We start from the raw sequence: 18,283 nt of genomic DNA, 5'->3' as shown, positions 1-18,283 counted from the left end.
GGTGCTCCTATGTTGGGAGCATATATATTTATAATTGTTGTATCTTCTTCTTGGATTGATCCCTTGATCATTATGTAGTGTCCTTCCTTATCTCTTGTAACATTCTTTATTTTAAAGTCTATTTTATCTGATATGAGTTTTTGATATGTCTTATAAATTTGTCTCCAAAAGAATATTTGTTCTGGTTAAAAATTATGCCTTTTGGAGCTAGGCAGTTTCCTGACACTGCTCCTTATTAATTCTGCGACATGAGGAAAGTTACCTCACCTCTTTAAAATTCACTTTTTTCCACATGTAAAGTAATAATTTTAATCATAGCTATCTTATGATTTCATTGTGAAGATGTATACTATAAATCTTATTACCCAGCATTTAAGCACTCAATTTATACATACAATTATTTTACATCATATGATCAGAATTTTTATAATAATCCAAATAATTATCATATTTTTTATCATTAGTTTTGTTTATGTCACTGAAAATTATCTGTCTTTCTACAAAAACTGTTGTAGAGATAATTGAAATATCTCCTCTAAAATTTCTCTATGCAATTAAATATCAAATCCAGATTTGAAAGCAAATAAACTCACACACACACACACTCAGAAACACTTTGTTGTTGCACAACAGAAAATCTGAGCAACACAAACTTAATGAATATCATGATTTACCTCTCCAATAATTGCTGTAGTCCCATCTGACTCATTTACCCACACATTTTGTGCAGTTCCCCTCTCATAGGTTTCATATGCTGCTCCATTGGCACGTTTCTCTATGGAAATTGCAGGGTCCTAATAATTGAGAAAAGAAACTATAGAAAATCAATTAATTTACAAATGTGTAAATAATAAAAATTAACATATATAGTCAGTTATTACCAAGATGATGACATATTTCTGCCCATGGTCATGCAAATCTTGAACAAATTCAGGGAGGCCATTAAATGCAACTTGATCATAAGTAAAGTCTTTCTTGTCTTCCATATAGTCAATATCAGTGACCTGTGTATCCTGAAAATTAGCAGAGTATATTTCAATAAACAGTACTGAAAGAACCCTCTAATCACCTCAACCTTTAAGTCCAAAGAATTTGTATTATAAATATAATGATTAAAAAGTAAATGAACTTAGATCTCTTTTATTTCACTAAAGACACAATGATATTGCTTATAAAACTAGTTTTTCTAATTCTAAAGTACAAAAGCATTAAATGATTATTCACATTTGCTTCAGTGATGATCACTGGATATGTATTAGGTCTATATATATATATATATATGTATATGTACATATATGGGGTTCCTTGTATAAAAAACAAAACTGCACATTACATAAAACACATTGAAATTTTATTACATTAAAAAGTATATAAGCTCTAAAATTAAAGTATATTTTAAAACCTGACTATAATTTTGTTCACACTTCAACATGTGTTGTAGTCTAGTATAACTCATAATCAGTTCTCAAAATTCAGGTAGGCCTGGACATTGCATATGACATAATGTGTACTTTATCATTAAAAAAGCAGCTTAATAATTTATATTTATATCTATATCTATATGGTATATATGATAATCCTGACAATTTCCTACACTTATTATTATATGACAACATTTAACTTGAAATATATTCCCACAAACCTTTCATCCTACTTACAAATGGTATGCCAGCTTCCCGATTTCTTCGTACCACTTCTTTCACTACATCAAGTGACTTATAATTCCAGCGACTCAGTTGGAATCCGAGACTCCAATATGCTGGCATTGTTGGTCGTCCAATGAGCTTGAAGTAAATGGATATTTAATTAGTCTCAATAACGAACATTAGAAACAAATATTAATATGCTTCTTATTGTTACATCTCTAGTATTGATTTGAGTTTAGCTACATATTTTAAACAAAGATTTTGTGTATGCATTCTAAATGTGTTCTGGATATTCTCTTAGAATTTTGTTATGAAACACTTAGCAAGTTTATGTGCTGTCACTCATCTTTTGTTAATTTTGCGTTAAAAAATCAGAAAGGTAGCACTTAAAAAAGTAGCATTTACAAAAGTATATTTTGCCCTGCACAGAAAATTAAAAAAGAGAATAAAAGAATAGCATTAAAGAGATTTGAGAAAAAGAAAATTGTCCCACCACACTCCCACTTCTTGTAGCAACAAAATGAATGAATGAATGATCATCACATAAGAAAAAAAGATGTTTAAAAGTATACAATTTCTATTCCCTTGCATTTTGGCACTTATTTCTCTCCTAGTTTGCAAAAATATTAATAAAATATATTTCTACAAGGATCCCAGGCAGTTATTTCATAAGATACTTATATTCACATGTAGGACATTGGTTTCTTCCCTCCCCCAAGGGCCAAATGGGCCCTTCTCCTCCCACTCTCTGGTGGCCCAAGCAGGCTCAGTGCAAACTCACAACAGAGCACCAGTGTCTCGTCAAAACAGTGCACAGGATTTTGTACATGGAAAGATGAGTGCAACTGATATTAAGTTTTTTCACCAAAAACTAAGTATTAGGTTACATTAAGACAAATATCTTATCTGGCATGATGGGTTTTCTTTGGCTTAGGTATTTATATATATATGTTTATATATATGTATCTTTATGTAATATACATTTTTTTGGATCCATGATTTCTTCATCATGTATGTCTAAAAAGTGCTATGGGCAAGACGGGAATAAAGATGCAGACCTACTAGAGAATGAACTTGAGGATATGGAGAGGGGGAAGAGTAAGCTGGGACAAAGTGAGAGAGTGGCATGGACATATATACACTACCAGATGTAAAATAGATAGCTAGGGGGAAGCAGCCACAGAGCACAGGGAGGTCAACTCGGTGCTTTGTGATCACCTAGTGGGGTGGGATAGGGAGGGTGGGAGGGAGGGAGACGCAAGAGGGAAGAGATATGGGAACATATTGTATATGTATAACTGATTCACTTTGTTATAAAGCAGAAACTAACACACTATTGTAAAGCAGTTATACTCCAATAAAGATGTTAAAAAAAAAAAACTATGTAAAAATAAAAAAAAAAAAAAACTCAGGTTATTGTATTCTATTCAATTTAAGCATTAAATTTATTTTTTAAAAACTTGGTATCAAATAAAACTCCCCCAAAACTCAGTATGTTTAAACTCTATTCATAAACACCTTATGTTCCATTGAACTTCTTTAAAGATTTGGACATGTGATTGAAATTTCTGTGTGTGTGTGTGTATTATATGTATCACATAATTTATTTTCATAAAAGTGTATAAAACATGTTTTATTATATATTATATTAATTTATGTACTATTCATCTTATACCTTATATGTGTATATTATCTTTAAAACTTATGAAACGATCTAGTCATTCAAATGCATTATGTTTTAAATTTTGACATACTGGGACCACTAATGTATTAATTTACACAGAGAGGATAATTTGTTTTTCTTCAAACAAGAAGTAGTTTCTTTTGCCTCTCTCTACATAATTTGAGCCCCATTGAAATGCAGCAGTGATTAATAGTGCTATATTCTATACAAGTCATTTGTCTTATTCTTTAAATCCAAGCTTCTACAAGTCTGCCCATAAAATGATGTATACAAGTGGACTGCTATATCACATGAATGCTGCATTCTCATGTCAAACATGACTCAAACTCAACTACTGCTGACCACAGACTTTACCTGGCATGTAATAGACAACTATCCCAACTAACATTTCACAAATAAAATATCAAATTCTTACAAAAATGTGCTGTCCCCTCTTTTGATGGTATGATAACTGTATACAATAACTATGATTTCATATTATAGAGACTGTAAATTTTGTTGCCTTTCTGAAATTCACATTTATGAACAGCAATTTGGGAATTGCTAGACATTGTAAATTATTCAATTGTGTAAAACCTTACCTACTCTTATTTCAGGTTTTTAGATCCTAACTAAAGTTTTTGATAGTAATTGCTTCTCTTTTGAGATCATTTTGAAAATGGGATTTATATGTCAAGAGATTTATCAATGAAACAAGATTTTATAAATAGGCATGATTCTTAAATCTTATATCTATAAAAATGACTTATTTTTCATAATAACACCAGAAATTATATACACTAACAGTCACAGGAGAACAATTTACATGGGAGAAACGTCTAGAATTAGGCTCAAAATAAGCCTTGGATTCCTCACCTTTCTAAGGTCCATCTTGGGCTCAGGTACACTAAGATGCTATTTAATAGGTAAATGAGAGTTGTTTAGACAGTAATCTCAAGAAGTTAAGACTTCAGACTATGTTTCAATATCTGTCCTTCTAAGCCTGAGTGTCAGAGCCAATTTTCCTGGAATTTACCTACGGTACATTAACAGCAAGTTTCACTAGCCTTCCTCATAACTCACTTGCCTTCAAGATTCTTATCAAAGGGATGTATGACCTATATGTCCATTACCTATCCTCAGACTTGGAGATATGATACTTCCTTTTGTTTTATCCCACCAAAGAAGGTCATGAATAAGTAAAGATTTAATATGCAACATCTCAAAAGAATCCAACTACTGAACTCACCTACCCAGAAGCAAGAAACAACTTGATATCTGAAATGTAGACATCTAAATATACCTAGGTGTCACTGTATAACAAAAACAAAAATAAAAACCACTTTCTCATATCTGAAAAATGGTAAGGTTTAAAAATATATTTAGCTAAGAGGCCTCAAATATCTTAGCTAAAATCATTTTAATATGTAGACATGTTTGAAAGTATGGTAGAAAAAATTTTATAAAATAAACCTGAAACACACCTCTTGATACTGTTGAACTACTTGTTCTGGAGTATCTCCTAGAAAAATGTAAAAGTCCAGAATGCCACCTGTAACTCTGTAAGTTACTATTGGAGTAGGCTGGATGAAAATCTCTACAAAACAAAAATTGGAAAAGCATATGTAAATAGTAAACATGTACATGTGATAAAATAATTGCAATGTCTATTTAAAGTACTTTGTATTAATCACATAGTTTTACAGTTTTTTAAAATGATTAAGATAAGGTATTGACGATAAGAATATAGGAGAAAAGTGGAATGCCACCATACATGAGGTTTAAGATAGGATATTCCAGATGCTGCCTTTTACAGATGTTGGCAAAAGCTCCTCCAGAAACTGCTTAGCAGGGGATAGAGGATCCATCTTTTTACAACAAAAAGATTTCTTTTTAAAATTGCATTTCAATTAGTTATTTTAATTGAAGATTCTGTGAAAGATCATATTATCACATGTTGATTTCTAAGAAAAAAACTACATAGGTTTTTAATTTGTCTATATGCAAGACATAGTAATTGTCTGTATAACCATATGGTATATAGCTCTTGCTTGAATTTTTGTAGTTTTTACTATCACTGATTCACTTATCCAATTTAGGTATTGCATTATTCACAACATTAAAAAACAAAAGGTTCTACACTACTTGAATTACGATAAACTTAAAAACATCATTCTTCCTTCTTTTTATCCCCATATAGACCTTGCTCTTTTTTATCTGGAGTGACATATTAACTTATCTTAACAAATGAGGCTATGTGAATGGGAATATTCATTTGTATGGATGTGTTCAGTGTTCCTCTGGAGGGAAAATGAAGTGCCCGAATATCACAATACAGCATACTTTCCCCCAAACGGAAGCACAGATATGCAAAAATCCATGTCTCACTAACTACAAAACCTGCTTATAATAATTTCACCTTCTAAATCAGTAACAATAAAGTTTACTCTGGTATACAATACCTATGATTGGAATAAAGAAAGCAGTTAAAACATTTCAAGTCTCATTTAAATATATTATCAGATAAATTACTCTTACCCATTGCATTGCTGTTCATTAAGAAAACACCAAATGACTTCCCAGAAGTATCTTCAATGCACATGAAGAATGTTTGATGGCCATATAAATTATTATTATTCTATAAGGCATAAATTTATTTAAAATAAAAAGATTATACACTGAAAATGGACATTATGGATTCCAATTTATTCTTGTAATTTACTCTTCATATTTAACTTACTCCCATACTCCTATAACAATTTTCTCTATATAAGTACCATATGTAATATTGTAGCACAAAAACCATTGAACTTATTTTAATTATTAATACATTAAGATATAAATATATAACTATATATTATACTATTAATAGTTTACTTTCCTTTATGTTTTATTATGATTAAATGAGTTTTAATAAGATATTAATCAACTATACTTCAATTAAAAAAAAAAGCTATCCGTGATAGGGTAATAGCATGCTTATCCATTATGTCTCATGTATGCCCAAGGTATTGCAGGGAATTCCAAAATGATGTTCACCCTCATAGAACTTTTGCAGTACAGTGGTTGAGAGCTGATGAGTAGATGAAGTGGTGGAGGAAAATTGGAAATGAACTTAAAAAATGAAAGAAGAAAGGCTTCTTGGCTGATTGGGTATGGAAGTTCAAAGGAAAGATGTATGAAAATAGCTATGAGGTATTTATTAGCCCGGTGTTTATTATAGACAGTGATGCTGTAAACAAAGATTGGCAAAATTTATTAATATTTTTGTATGAAATGAGGGTCTTTAAAACAACAACTCACATTCATTTTGAGGAATGAAAGAGCATCAGCATTTTAAAAATCATTAACATTTGACTCAAAGCAATCATGAATGAATAAAAAAAGAGTTTTTTTAATGGTATGGTCTTTGTCCCGAAGAGTCACATATTCTAGAAGTACAGACAAATGTATACACAAATAATACACTGTGATGGTTGTCATATTAAAGTATGAATAAAGAGTTAGAAAGTAAAGATTAATTCTGCATGGAGGAGTTTGGGAAAAGTTCTTATGAGGTGAAACCAACCGAGCTGTCAATGACTTGTATAAATAATAAAGAACTTTATGGTTTAGCACTTACAAAGAGAACCAACCTCTTGTGAAAATATGTGAACTTAAGAAAGATGATCATATGTTATGGTAAAGGAAAAAGTGGGTATAGATGCAGGACATGATGTCCAATAGATAGGCAGACACCATATCATACAAAGCCATGTAGAACAAGGTGTTTGGAATTATTCTTGTGCAATAACTAACCCTGGATAGGTTTAAGTACAAAAGTGGAATGATAAAATATAAAAGTGAAAATCAAAAGAAAACATTCATAAATTGGAAATATCTTTTTAAGTATTCATAAAATCAGTTGGTCACTTATTTATTTTAGGACTTTGATATCAATCCTCACCCCTAAAGTAAACAAGCTTCTGGAATGTGTATCACTGACATCAAATAAATGATGGTTTCAAATAGGCTAAAATTATCCTCAAATATACCTATTTTATTTATAACAAGAAAGAGAGTTGCTTACATCACCAGGAAGTTGATCCCGAGTAAAAACTGGCCATGTTTTCCAATATAAATCATGACGAAATCTCTTATGAATATGTTCCCCAATACCATAAATATATTCACTGGAAAGTCTGGCTGAGATCTGTAAATACTGGTCAGAGTATACCAGTGGACCAATGCTGGTGTCAAACCTGTAGCATGAAATAAATAAATAAATGAGCTAGAAACATATAAAATGTTCTACTAAATACAGGTTTATGTTATCATCCAGAATATTGCATTTTAACTATGTCAGTCTTTAGCTGTGATCAATTCTTAGTAACACATGAATTTTATACCATAACCAGAACTTGTTAATTCCATCAACACAATTTGTTTCATCATCATCAATATGATTCTTCACATGCATTCTCTCCTTTTATCTTCACCAAAATCTTAAAGCACAACTACCATTATAAATTTCATTTCACAAACGACACAAATTGGACAAATTTATTCATGTTTTCAAGGTTAGGCAGCAGGGCCAAATTTCAGACATAGTTCTGCTCTGCTCCAGAGACAGAGTTTTAAAATACAGTACTATACTGGTTTTCACACCTCTAATATATATATTAAAATTAAGTTCAAAATTATTTTTCCAAAAAGAGAAAGGTTACATGTTTTATGCATATCAAATATATACTATGAGAAATGTTAAACAACATTTCTTTTGTGATTTAACATAAACTCAATCGCAAGTTATTAAAATATATTTACAGAAAATAATTGCTGAGATTCAGTCTTGACAATTGTTTAATTAACCTTTCTTGGAGATTCAAGAGCTATAACCTTGAAAGTTATTAAATTCTTTGCAGCAAGTATCCCTCAAAATACATTTATAATGAAGACATTCAGGTAATATTTAAATTAATATGTGTATAGTAATTTAAATTTATTATATGTTAATATATATTCAATTTAATTTCATATATATGAAAAATCCTCTAATTGTACTATGGAAATTCATCACTCTCTGCTTAGTAACTATTTGACCCTACAAATTGACAACAGAATATGATAAATAATGGGGAAAAAACACAACAGGAGTTTTAAGTATGCAAAAATATAAACAAGGCTTAGACTGTATCAGTGATGCTCTTCACCTTCAACTTTGGTTGGCCCCATTTCTATACTTTCATTCATGTTCTTGTTCCTTTCTTCCATGAGAAATTAAAATCCCTTTAACATTATAGTCTTTAAAACATGTACACCCACCCTCTTTTGGGAGGAAATTTAATCTTTCTGAAAATGCCCTAAAATTAAGACTTTCATAATTCTATGATAATATAATAAAAGTGACCAATTATTTAATCTTTTATTAATATAAAATAATTACTTACAAAAGTCTATCATTGCTTTTTCTATAAACTTTAATGCTAAATGGATTGTCTATAACCTTCACATCATACAATGTATCAGAAGCTGCAGTTCCACTAAATTCTTTTACAAACTGATGAGGAACTTCATATCTTCTATTATTTGGATCAGTAATCTGCAAAGATTTTGAAAAATTAGCATTGTTTGATTCAAAACTGTTATTTAATTTTTCAATTCTGAACTAAGTATTAAATGTGAGTTCTAAACATGAAATAATAAATTTAATAATTTTATAGATGAGCTATTAATCTAGTCATAAACTTAACTTTAATATTGCTGAATGGCTATGCACAGAATAAATTGTAAAGGAATTAATAGAATTAGTTGGTCATAATGGTACTATATCAAATAAAAATTTTTATTGACCAATATAAAAAAATAATGATAGTATTATTAAATATTGATTCTTGAATACTGGGTTTTTGTAATTTAATTATCCTTGTTACATTTCAGTGATCACCTGCTTAAAAATCCTGCAAGAATTTTGTTTAAAATAAAATCTTAATTTTTGTGAAATTGTGGCTAAAAGGTAATGTACAAAGGATATAGTGTTTTCACTGCCAAATCCAAAAGACGATACTAATAAACTACTTGGTAAAAAAACAGCAGAAATTAGTTTCTTTAAAATCATGACTAGAGCACTCCCTCTTGTGAGAGCACTGGAATCATAACTAACTAATGAATAGTCATTAGCAGGAAGACATTGGAACTCACCAAAAAAATACCCCACATCCAAAGACAAAGGAGAAGCTGCAGTGAGATGGTAGGAGGGGTGCAATCACAATAAAAATCATATCCCATAAGCACTGGGTGGGTGACTCACAAACTGGAGAACAATTATACCACAGAAGTCTACCCACTAGAGTGAAGGTTCTGAGCCCCACATCAGGCTCCTGAGCCTAAGGGTCTGGCAATGTGATGAGGAATTCCCAGAGAATCAGACATTGGAAGCTAGCGGGATTTGATTGCAGGACTTCAACAGGACTGAGGGAAACAGAGACTCTACTCTTGGAGGGCACAAACAAAGTAGTGTGCACATCAGGACCCAGGGGAAAGGAGCAGTGACCCCATAGGAGACTGAACCAGACCTACCTGCTGGTTTGGAGGGTCTCCTGCAGAGGCAGGGGGTGGCTGTAGCTCACCATGGGGACAAGGACACTGGCAGCAGAAGTTCTGGGAAGTACTCCTTGGCATGAACCCTCCCAGAGTCTGCCATTAGCCCCACCAAAGAGCCTGTAGCCTCCAGTTCTCAGTCACTTCAGGCCAAACAACCAACAGGGAGGGAACTCAGCCCCATCTACCAGCAGACAAGTGGATTAAAGTTTTACTGAACTCTGCCTACCAGAGTAAAACCTAGTTCTACCCACCACCAGTCCCTCCCATCAGGAAGCTTGCACAAGCCTCCTAGACGGCCTCATCCACCAGAAGGCAGACAGAAGAAACAAAAAGAACTACAATCCTGCCACCTGTGGAAGGAAAACCACATTCACAGAAAGAGAGACAAAATGAAAAGGCAGAGGACTATGTACAAGATGAAGGAACAAGATAAAAACCCAGATAAACGCTAAATAAAGTGGAGATAGGCGACCTTCCAGAAAAAGAATTCACAATAATGATAGGGAAGATGATCCAGGACCTTGGAAAGAGAATGGAGGCAAAGATTGAGAAGTGCAAGAAATGTTTAACAAAGACCTAGAGGAATTAAAGAACAAACAGATATAGATGAACAATACAATAACTGAAATGAAAAATACACTAGAAGGAATCAATAGCAGAATAACTGAGGCAGAAGAACGGATAAGTTACCTGGAAGACAGAATGGTAGGCTGCACTGCCATGGAACAGAATAGAGAAAAAAGAATTAAAAGAAATGAAGAGAGCCTAAGAGACATCTGGGACAATATAAAATGCACCAACATTTGCAATATAGGGGTCCCAGAAGGAGAAGAGAGAGAGAAAGGACCCGAGAAACTATTTGAAGAGATTATAGTCAAAAACTTCCCTAACATGGGAAAGGAAATAGTCACCCAAGTCCAGGAAGTGCAGAGAGTCCCAGGCAGGATAAACCCAAGGAGAAACCAGCCGAGACACATGGTAATCAAATTGACAAAAATTAAAGGAAAAGAAAAACTATTAAAAGCAACAAGGGAAAAATGACAACTATCATACAAGGGAAATCCCATAAGGTTAACAGCTAATTTCTTAGCAGAAACTCTACAAGCCAGAAGGGAGTGGCATGATATATTTAAAGTGATGAAAGGAAAGAACCTACAACCAAGATTGCTCTACCCAGCAAGGATCTCATTCAGATTCGATGGAGATATCAAAGCTTTACAGACAAGCAAAAGCTAAGAGAATTCAGCACCACCAAACCAGCTCTACCACAAATGCCAAAGGAACTTTTCTAACTGGGAAACACAAGAGAAGAAAAAGACCTACAAAACAAACCCAAAACAATTAAGAAAATGGTAACAGGAACATACATATTGATAATTACCTTAAATGTGTATGGATTAAATGCTCTAACCAAAAGACACAGTTTCACTGAATGGATACAAAAACAAGACACATATATATGTTGTCTACAAGAGACCCACTTCAGACCTAGGGACACATACAGACTGAAAGTGAGGGGTTGGAAAAGGATATTCCATGCAAACGGAAATCAAAAGGAGTAGCAATACTCATATCAGATAAAATAGACTTTAAAATAGAGAATGTTACAAGAGACAAGGAAGGACACTACATAATGATCAAAGGATCAATCCAAGAAGAAGATGTAACAATTATAAATACATATGCACCCAACATAGCAGCACCTCAATAAATAAGGCAAATGCTAACAGCTATAAAAGAGGGAATTGGCAGTAACACAACAATAGTGGGGGACTTTAACACCTCACTTACACCAATGGACAGATCATCCAGACAGAAAATTAATAAGGAAACACAAGCTTTAAATGACACAATAGACCAGATAGATTTAACTGATATTTATAGGACATTCCATCCAAAAACAGCAGATTACACTTTCTTCTCAAGTGCACATGGAACATTCTCCAGGATAGATCACATCTTGAGTCACAAATCAAGCCTCAGTAAATTAAAGAAAATTGAAATCATATCAAGCATGTTTTCTGACCACAACGCTATGAGATTAGAAATCAATTACAGGGACTAAAACGTAAAAAAACACAAACACATGGAGGCTAAACAATATGTTGCTAAATAACCAAGAGATCACTGAAGATATCAAAGAGGAAATCAAGAAATATCTAGAGACAAATGACAATGAAAAAACGATGATCCAAAACTCATGGGATGCAGCAAAAGCAGTTCTAAGAGGGAAGTATATAGCAATACAATCTTACCTCAAGAAACAAGAAAAATCTCAAATAAACAGTCTAATCTACACCAAAAGGAACCAGAGAAGGAAGACCAAACAAAACCCAAAGTTAGTAGACGGAAAGAAATCATAAATATCAGAGCAGAAATAAATGAAATAGAAACAAAGAAAACAATAGCAAAGATCAATACAACTGAAAGCTGGTTCTTTGAGAAGATAAACAAAATTGATAAACCTTTAGCCAGACTCATCAAGAAAAAGAGGGAGAGGACTCAAATCAATAAAATTAGAAATGAAAAGGAGAAGTTACAATGGACACCGCAGAAATACAAACATCATAAGAGACTACTACAAGCAAATTTATGCCAATAAAATGGACAACCTGGAAGAAATGGACAAATTCTTAGAAAGCTATAAGCTTCCAAGACTGAACCAGGAAGAAATAGAAAATATGAACAGACCAATCACAAGCACTGAAATTGAAACTGTGATTAAAATCTTCCAACAAACAAAAGTCCAGGACCACATGGTTAAAGTGAATTCTATCAAACATTTAGAGAAGAGCTAACACCCATCTTTCTCAAACTCTTCCAAAAAATCGCAGAGGAAGGAACACTCCCAAACTCATTCTACAAGGCCACCATCACCCTGATACCAAAACCAGACAGAGATACTACACAAAAAGAAAATGACACACCAACATCACTGATGAATATAAATGCAAAAATCCTCAGCAAAATACTAGCAAACAGAATACAACAACTCATTAAAAGTATCATACACCATATCAAGTGGGATTTTTCCCAAGGATGAAAGAATTCTTCAATATACACAAATCAATCAATGTGATACACCATATTAACAAACTGACGAATAAAAAACATATGATCATCTCAGTAGATGCAGAGAAAGCTTTCGACAAAATTCAATACCCATTTATGATAAAAACCCTCCAGAAAGTAGGCATAGAGGGAACCTACCTCAACATAATAAAGGCCATATATGACAAACCCACAGCAAACATCATTCTCAATGGTGAAAAACTGAAAGCATTTCTTCTAAGATCAGGAACAAGACAAGGATGTCCACTTTCACCACTATTATTCAACATAGTTTTGGAAGTCCTAGCCATGGCAATCAGAGAAGAAAAAGAAACAAAAGGAATACAAATTGGAAAAGAAGTAAAACTGTCACTGTTTGTAGATGACATGATACTATACATAGAAAATCCTAAAGATGCCACCAGAAAACTGCTAGAGCTGATCAATGAATTTTGCAAAGTTGCAGGATACAAAATTAATGCACAGAAATCTCTTGCATTCCTATATACTAACAACGAAAAATCAGAAAGAGAAATTAATGAAACACTTCCATTTATCATTGCAACAAAATGAATAAAATACCTAGGAATAAACCTACCTAAGGAAGTAAAAGACCTTAACTCAGAAAACTATAAGACACTGATGAAAGAAATCAAAGATGACACAAACAGATGGAGAGATATACCATGTTCTTGGATTGGAAGAATAAATATTGTGAAAATGACTATTCTACCTAAAGCAATCTACAGATTCAGTGCAATCCCTATCAAATTACCGAAAGCATTTTTTACAGAACTAGAACAAGAAAAATTTAAAATTTGTATGGACACAAAAGACCCCGAATAGCCAAAGCAATCTTGAGGGGAAAAACGGACCTGGAGGAATCAGACTCGCTGACTTCAGACTATACTACAAATCTATGGTAATCAAGACAATATGGTACTGGCACAAAAACAAATCAATGGAAAAGGATAGAAAGCCCAGAGATAAACCCACACACCTATGGTCAACTAATCTATGACAAAGGAGGCAAGGATATACAATGGTGAAAAGACAGTCTCTTCAATAAGTGGTGCTGAGAAGACTGGACAGCTACATGTAAAATAATGAAATTAGAACACCGTACACAAAAATAAACTCCTAATGGATTAAAGACCTAAATGTAACACCAGACACTATAAAACTCTTAGAGGAAAACAAAGGAACAACACTCTTTGACATAAATCACAGCAAGATCCTTTTTGACTCACCTCCTAGAGTAATGGAAATAAAAACAAAAATAAACAAATGGGACCTCCTGAAACGTAAAAGCTTTTGCACAGCAAAGGAAACTATAAACAAAATATAATGACAACCCTCAGAATGGGAGATAACTTTTGCAAACAACTCAATGAACAAAGGATTAATCTCCAAAATATATAGACAGCTCATTCAGCTCAATAAAAATAAAAAACAACCCAATCAAAAAATGGGCAGAAGATCTAAACAGACATTTCTCCAAAGAAGACATACAGACGGCCAACAGGCACATGAAAAGCTGCTCAACATCACAAATTATTAGAGAAATGCAAATCTAAACTACAATGAGGTATCACCTCACACCACTTAGAATGGGCATCATCAGAAAATCTACAAACAACAAATGCTGGAGAGGGTGTGGAGAAAACACTCTTGCACTGTTGGTGGGAATGTAAATTGATACAGCCACTATGGAGAACAGTATGAAGGTTCCTTAAAAAACTAAAAATATAACTACCATATGACCCAGCAATCCCACTACTGGGCATATACCTAGAGAAAACCATAATTCAAAAAGACACATGCACCCCAATGTTCATTGCAGCACTATTTACAATAGCCAGGTCATGGAAGCAACATAAATGCCCATCAACAGACAAATGGATAAAGAAGCTGTGGTACATATATACAATGGAATATTACTCTCAGCCAAAGGAATGAAATTGGGTCATTTGTAGAGATGTGGATGGACCTAGAGACTGTCATACAGAGTGAAATAAGTCAGAAAGAGAAAAACAAATACTGTATATGAACGCATATGTGTGTAATCTAGAAAAACAGTACAGATGAACCAGTGTGCAAGTCAGAAATAGAGACACAGATGTAGAGAACAAATGTATGGACACCAAGGGGGGAAAGCGGGGGTGGAGGGGTGTTGTGGTGGGATGAACTGGGAGATTTGGATTGACTTATATGCCCTAATATGTATAAAATAGATAACTAATAAGAACTTGATGTATAAAAAAAAAATAAAATTCAAAAAAAAATCATGACTAGAAGTGATATCAGTAAAAAGAACTAGAGATTGTGTCACACTGATATAGAACAATTAACATCTTTCTCAAATTAAATTTTAAACTAATCTTTTATCACAGTCTTTAGTTGAATAACAAAAATTACTAAAGTTTTTTGAGTGTTTATTATTCTCAGGACACTGTACCAAATATTTTACATTGACTATATTATTAAATTCTCCAAAAACTACTGCCAGAGAAAAATTTATGTTATATTTGAGTAGACCGTCTCAGAGAAGTGGAGTAGTGAGTCTAAACTAGTTCTTTGCTTTGGAATAAATATTTATTAAGAGGGAAATATCTTGTTGTGGTGAAAAGTGTATTCATAACGTGTTTTATTAATAACTTTTCTTTAGAAATCTCAAAGACCAAACCTTGAACCGGAAACGCCTGGGTGTCTGACTTTGAGTTGTGAGGAGAACAGTGTTAATGTCATTTCCAAATAGTGTTGGTGAAGGTATCCTGTTTAATTTGGCTTCAAGTCCTTAAAGAAAGAAAAAAAGTTTGCATGAATTATGACTTTATTTACAAAGATTAATAAGTATTAAATATTTTCACATTTTCTAATTTTCTTGCCTGTCACATATAATGACTTTTTTTTTTCATTTGGAAGATACAATCATGCAAAAAATGTCCTCAATATACCAATTTGAACATTTTTGTCTACATATTTCCCATTTGATTTTATTTAAGATATCTTTCCAAAGAAAATTTTTAAATGTACTTTTTTCATTCAACTTAAAATATGTTGGATCATCATGATAGAACACTTCTCACCAGTATTTGTTGATGTTGTTCCCTCAGCATTATAGCCATGGTTATCTACGAAGAAGCACCAAGGAATAACAGAATTATTCCATGGCCTCCAGCAACAACCTCGAGCTGCACAAAGTGTCTGATAAAACATTTATTAAAGGAATCATGGGGTTAGTATTGTTGTCATATGGGTCAATCTCTATTTTTTAAACATACACTCATTCCAATAAATGTCTGAATGAATGTTTAAAAAACAATCTTATTTCTTCAAATATATAATGTGCTAAAATATCATTTATTCTTTTGTTCCTTTCACTTGGAAGAAATGTAAATATTTGATAAATTGAATCAATTACACCCTATCAGAGACTGATGTTCTGAGTTGTGATTTATCAAATTTACATATCAATACACATTATTGTAAGCTCATGTTATTTTAAAGGTTCCTGCCCTCTGCATAATTACAGTCTATTCTGTTGTCATGTAGTCAATGCAGAAGAACTAAAATATTTATTGTGTACCAATTATGTATCAAGTTGCAAGTGAGGCTATAAAGATGAAGATATAGCCTTAAACTTAAGCCTACATAAAATGTTTAAGGTAGTTATTTCCAGAAAATTAGTAGTTCAATATGATTTAAACTAGTTTATGTGCCAGTTGTTGCAACATCCAATGAATAAAGTAAAATACTAAATTCTCAGTAATTTTATGATCTATATGGAAAGATTATATGAAGTGGAAGAAAAATTATATATGTTTATAGTAAAAGTTGAGTCACATGGTGCTGCTGTGTGTTAACATTGGTATAATCAAAAATCTATTTAATATTTAAATTTAATAGTGTGACATGTTTTCATAATTTGAATGCTTGTGAGCTTTTTCTTCTTGGCTATTTGCCTTGAAAAAAATGTTAAAAGCCTCCACTTTTACCAGCTGACAGTATACATGTTAACTTCTCTCCTATTTTTAACATCAAATTAAAATGACATCAGGTACACATACACACACGCGTGCACACATACACATGCAAATATGTATATTGCAAATGAGAGCAAATGGGAGCTGAGCATTTTGGAGGGTCATTACGTAACAGAATCTAAAGTATGTGTGACTTTTTGATATAGACATTGCAAAATGGGAATACACACACATACACACACACACACACACAAATTCACTCACTGACATTTTAATCCCACACAAGTTATGAAGACCAAGGGAGAGTCAACTAGGGTTATGTGAATCCATTCAGTTACACTTACTTTTCTCCATTTGAGCTCCTTCTCCCCAATTTCCAAATAATAAAAATAAATAATTTTTAAAAATTAGAAGAATCAATGTTAGTTTGTTTTCCACAGACTATTCTTAATGTTATCATCACAAATACTTTAATAGAATGTAGATATCTTTCTCAAATGTTCTATATTGTCAAAGGTTATACATTTTTTTTAAGAAGTAGATTGGAGAGGATAGAATTTCATGAAGATTTATAAATTTAACAATAGCTTGTTAAGCATGGGAAAATATTAACTTGTGAGTTTGAATTGAAAGGAAGTACAGAAAAGCAAGCTCAGTAATTTCCATTATCTCTCATCTGCTCATACATAAATACAATAAAAAGAAATGCAGCCTAATTAATGGCTAGAGTTTTAAAAATATGGAATTGATCCAATATTAAATAATTATCTTAATATAATTATCTTAATATAATTATCATACTATATATCTATTCATACAAATATTAAAGACTTTTGTTGCAGACCTTTGTTGGAAATTGTTCTGGAATGCAGTTTATTCTCTCATTGATAAGATCATTTAGCACACTTGGACATTTTCCTGAACCAGGATACACAGTCGTTGTGTGAATGGTAGCAGGGGTTGAAGTAGAACCACTGACTTCTGGGAAAGAAAAAGGTCAATAAAAGAAAACATGGTTTTAAATTAATTTTTCAAATTTTCAAGTAACAAATACATTGAAAGTATTCATAAATGTATATATAATGAAAATTAACATAAACTTTGCATTAAAAAAAACCTACAAATTCAAGTCCTAGTCACCAAAAGGGAAAGATCTAAATGATATTTAAAACTGTTGACTGTTCCTTCAGAGAATCAAAATACATTCACAGGAGGTCTTGAGGTAGATTCAAAAGAAAACAAAATGTATATTCCCACTGTGCTTAAAAATTGTGTTTTAGAGATGAAGAAAGAAGGTGGAGAAACATCGATGGGGAAAGGATGTAGAGAAGGAGACAAGAATTAGAGCAGAAAAG

The 18,283-nt window shown here is 32.5% G+C and overlaps 1 protein-coding gene across 1 annotated transcript in view; it reads right to left on the bottom strand.

Moving 5' to 3' along the window:
- The window catches only part of SI (sucrase-isomaltase), a 123,545-nt gene that overhangs the window by 80,308 nt on the left and 24,954 nt on the right, over positions 1-18,283 (bottom strand). The window contains exons 2-11 of the mRNA XM_082394294.1: positions 17,773-17,909; positions 16,032-16,149; positions 15,629-15,738; positions 8,739-8,890; positions 7,379-7,550; positions 5,848-5,947; positions 4,794-4,906; positions 1,659-1,784; positions 882-1,013; positions 675-794 (exon numbers count right to left, since the gene is read on the bottom strand). Of these exons, the coding sequence (XP_082250420.1) occupies positions 675-794; positions 882-1,013; positions 1,659-1,784; positions 4,794-4,906; positions 5,848-5,947; positions 7,379-7,550; positions 8,739-8,890; positions 15,629-15,738; positions 16,032-16,149; positions 17,773-17,909 (1,280 nt within the window). The remainder of the gene's footprint in view (positions 1-674; positions 795-881; positions 1,014-1,658; positions 1,785-4,793; positions 4,907-5,847; positions 5,948-7,378; positions 7,551-8,738; positions 8,891-15,628; positions 15,739-16,031; positions 16,150-17,772; positions 17,910-18,283) is intronic.

The sequence above is a fragment of the Balaenoptera borealis genome (assembly GCF_965194805.1).
Source record: "Balaenoptera borealis genome assembly, chromosome: 5".
Classification (NCBI taxonomy): Eukaryota; Metazoa; Chordata; class Mammalia; order Artiodactyla; family Balaenopteridae; genus Balaenoptera; species Balaenoptera borealis.
Note: the sequence above shows the minus strand (reverse complement) of the source record. Positions and strands in the feature narration are given on the sequence as shown.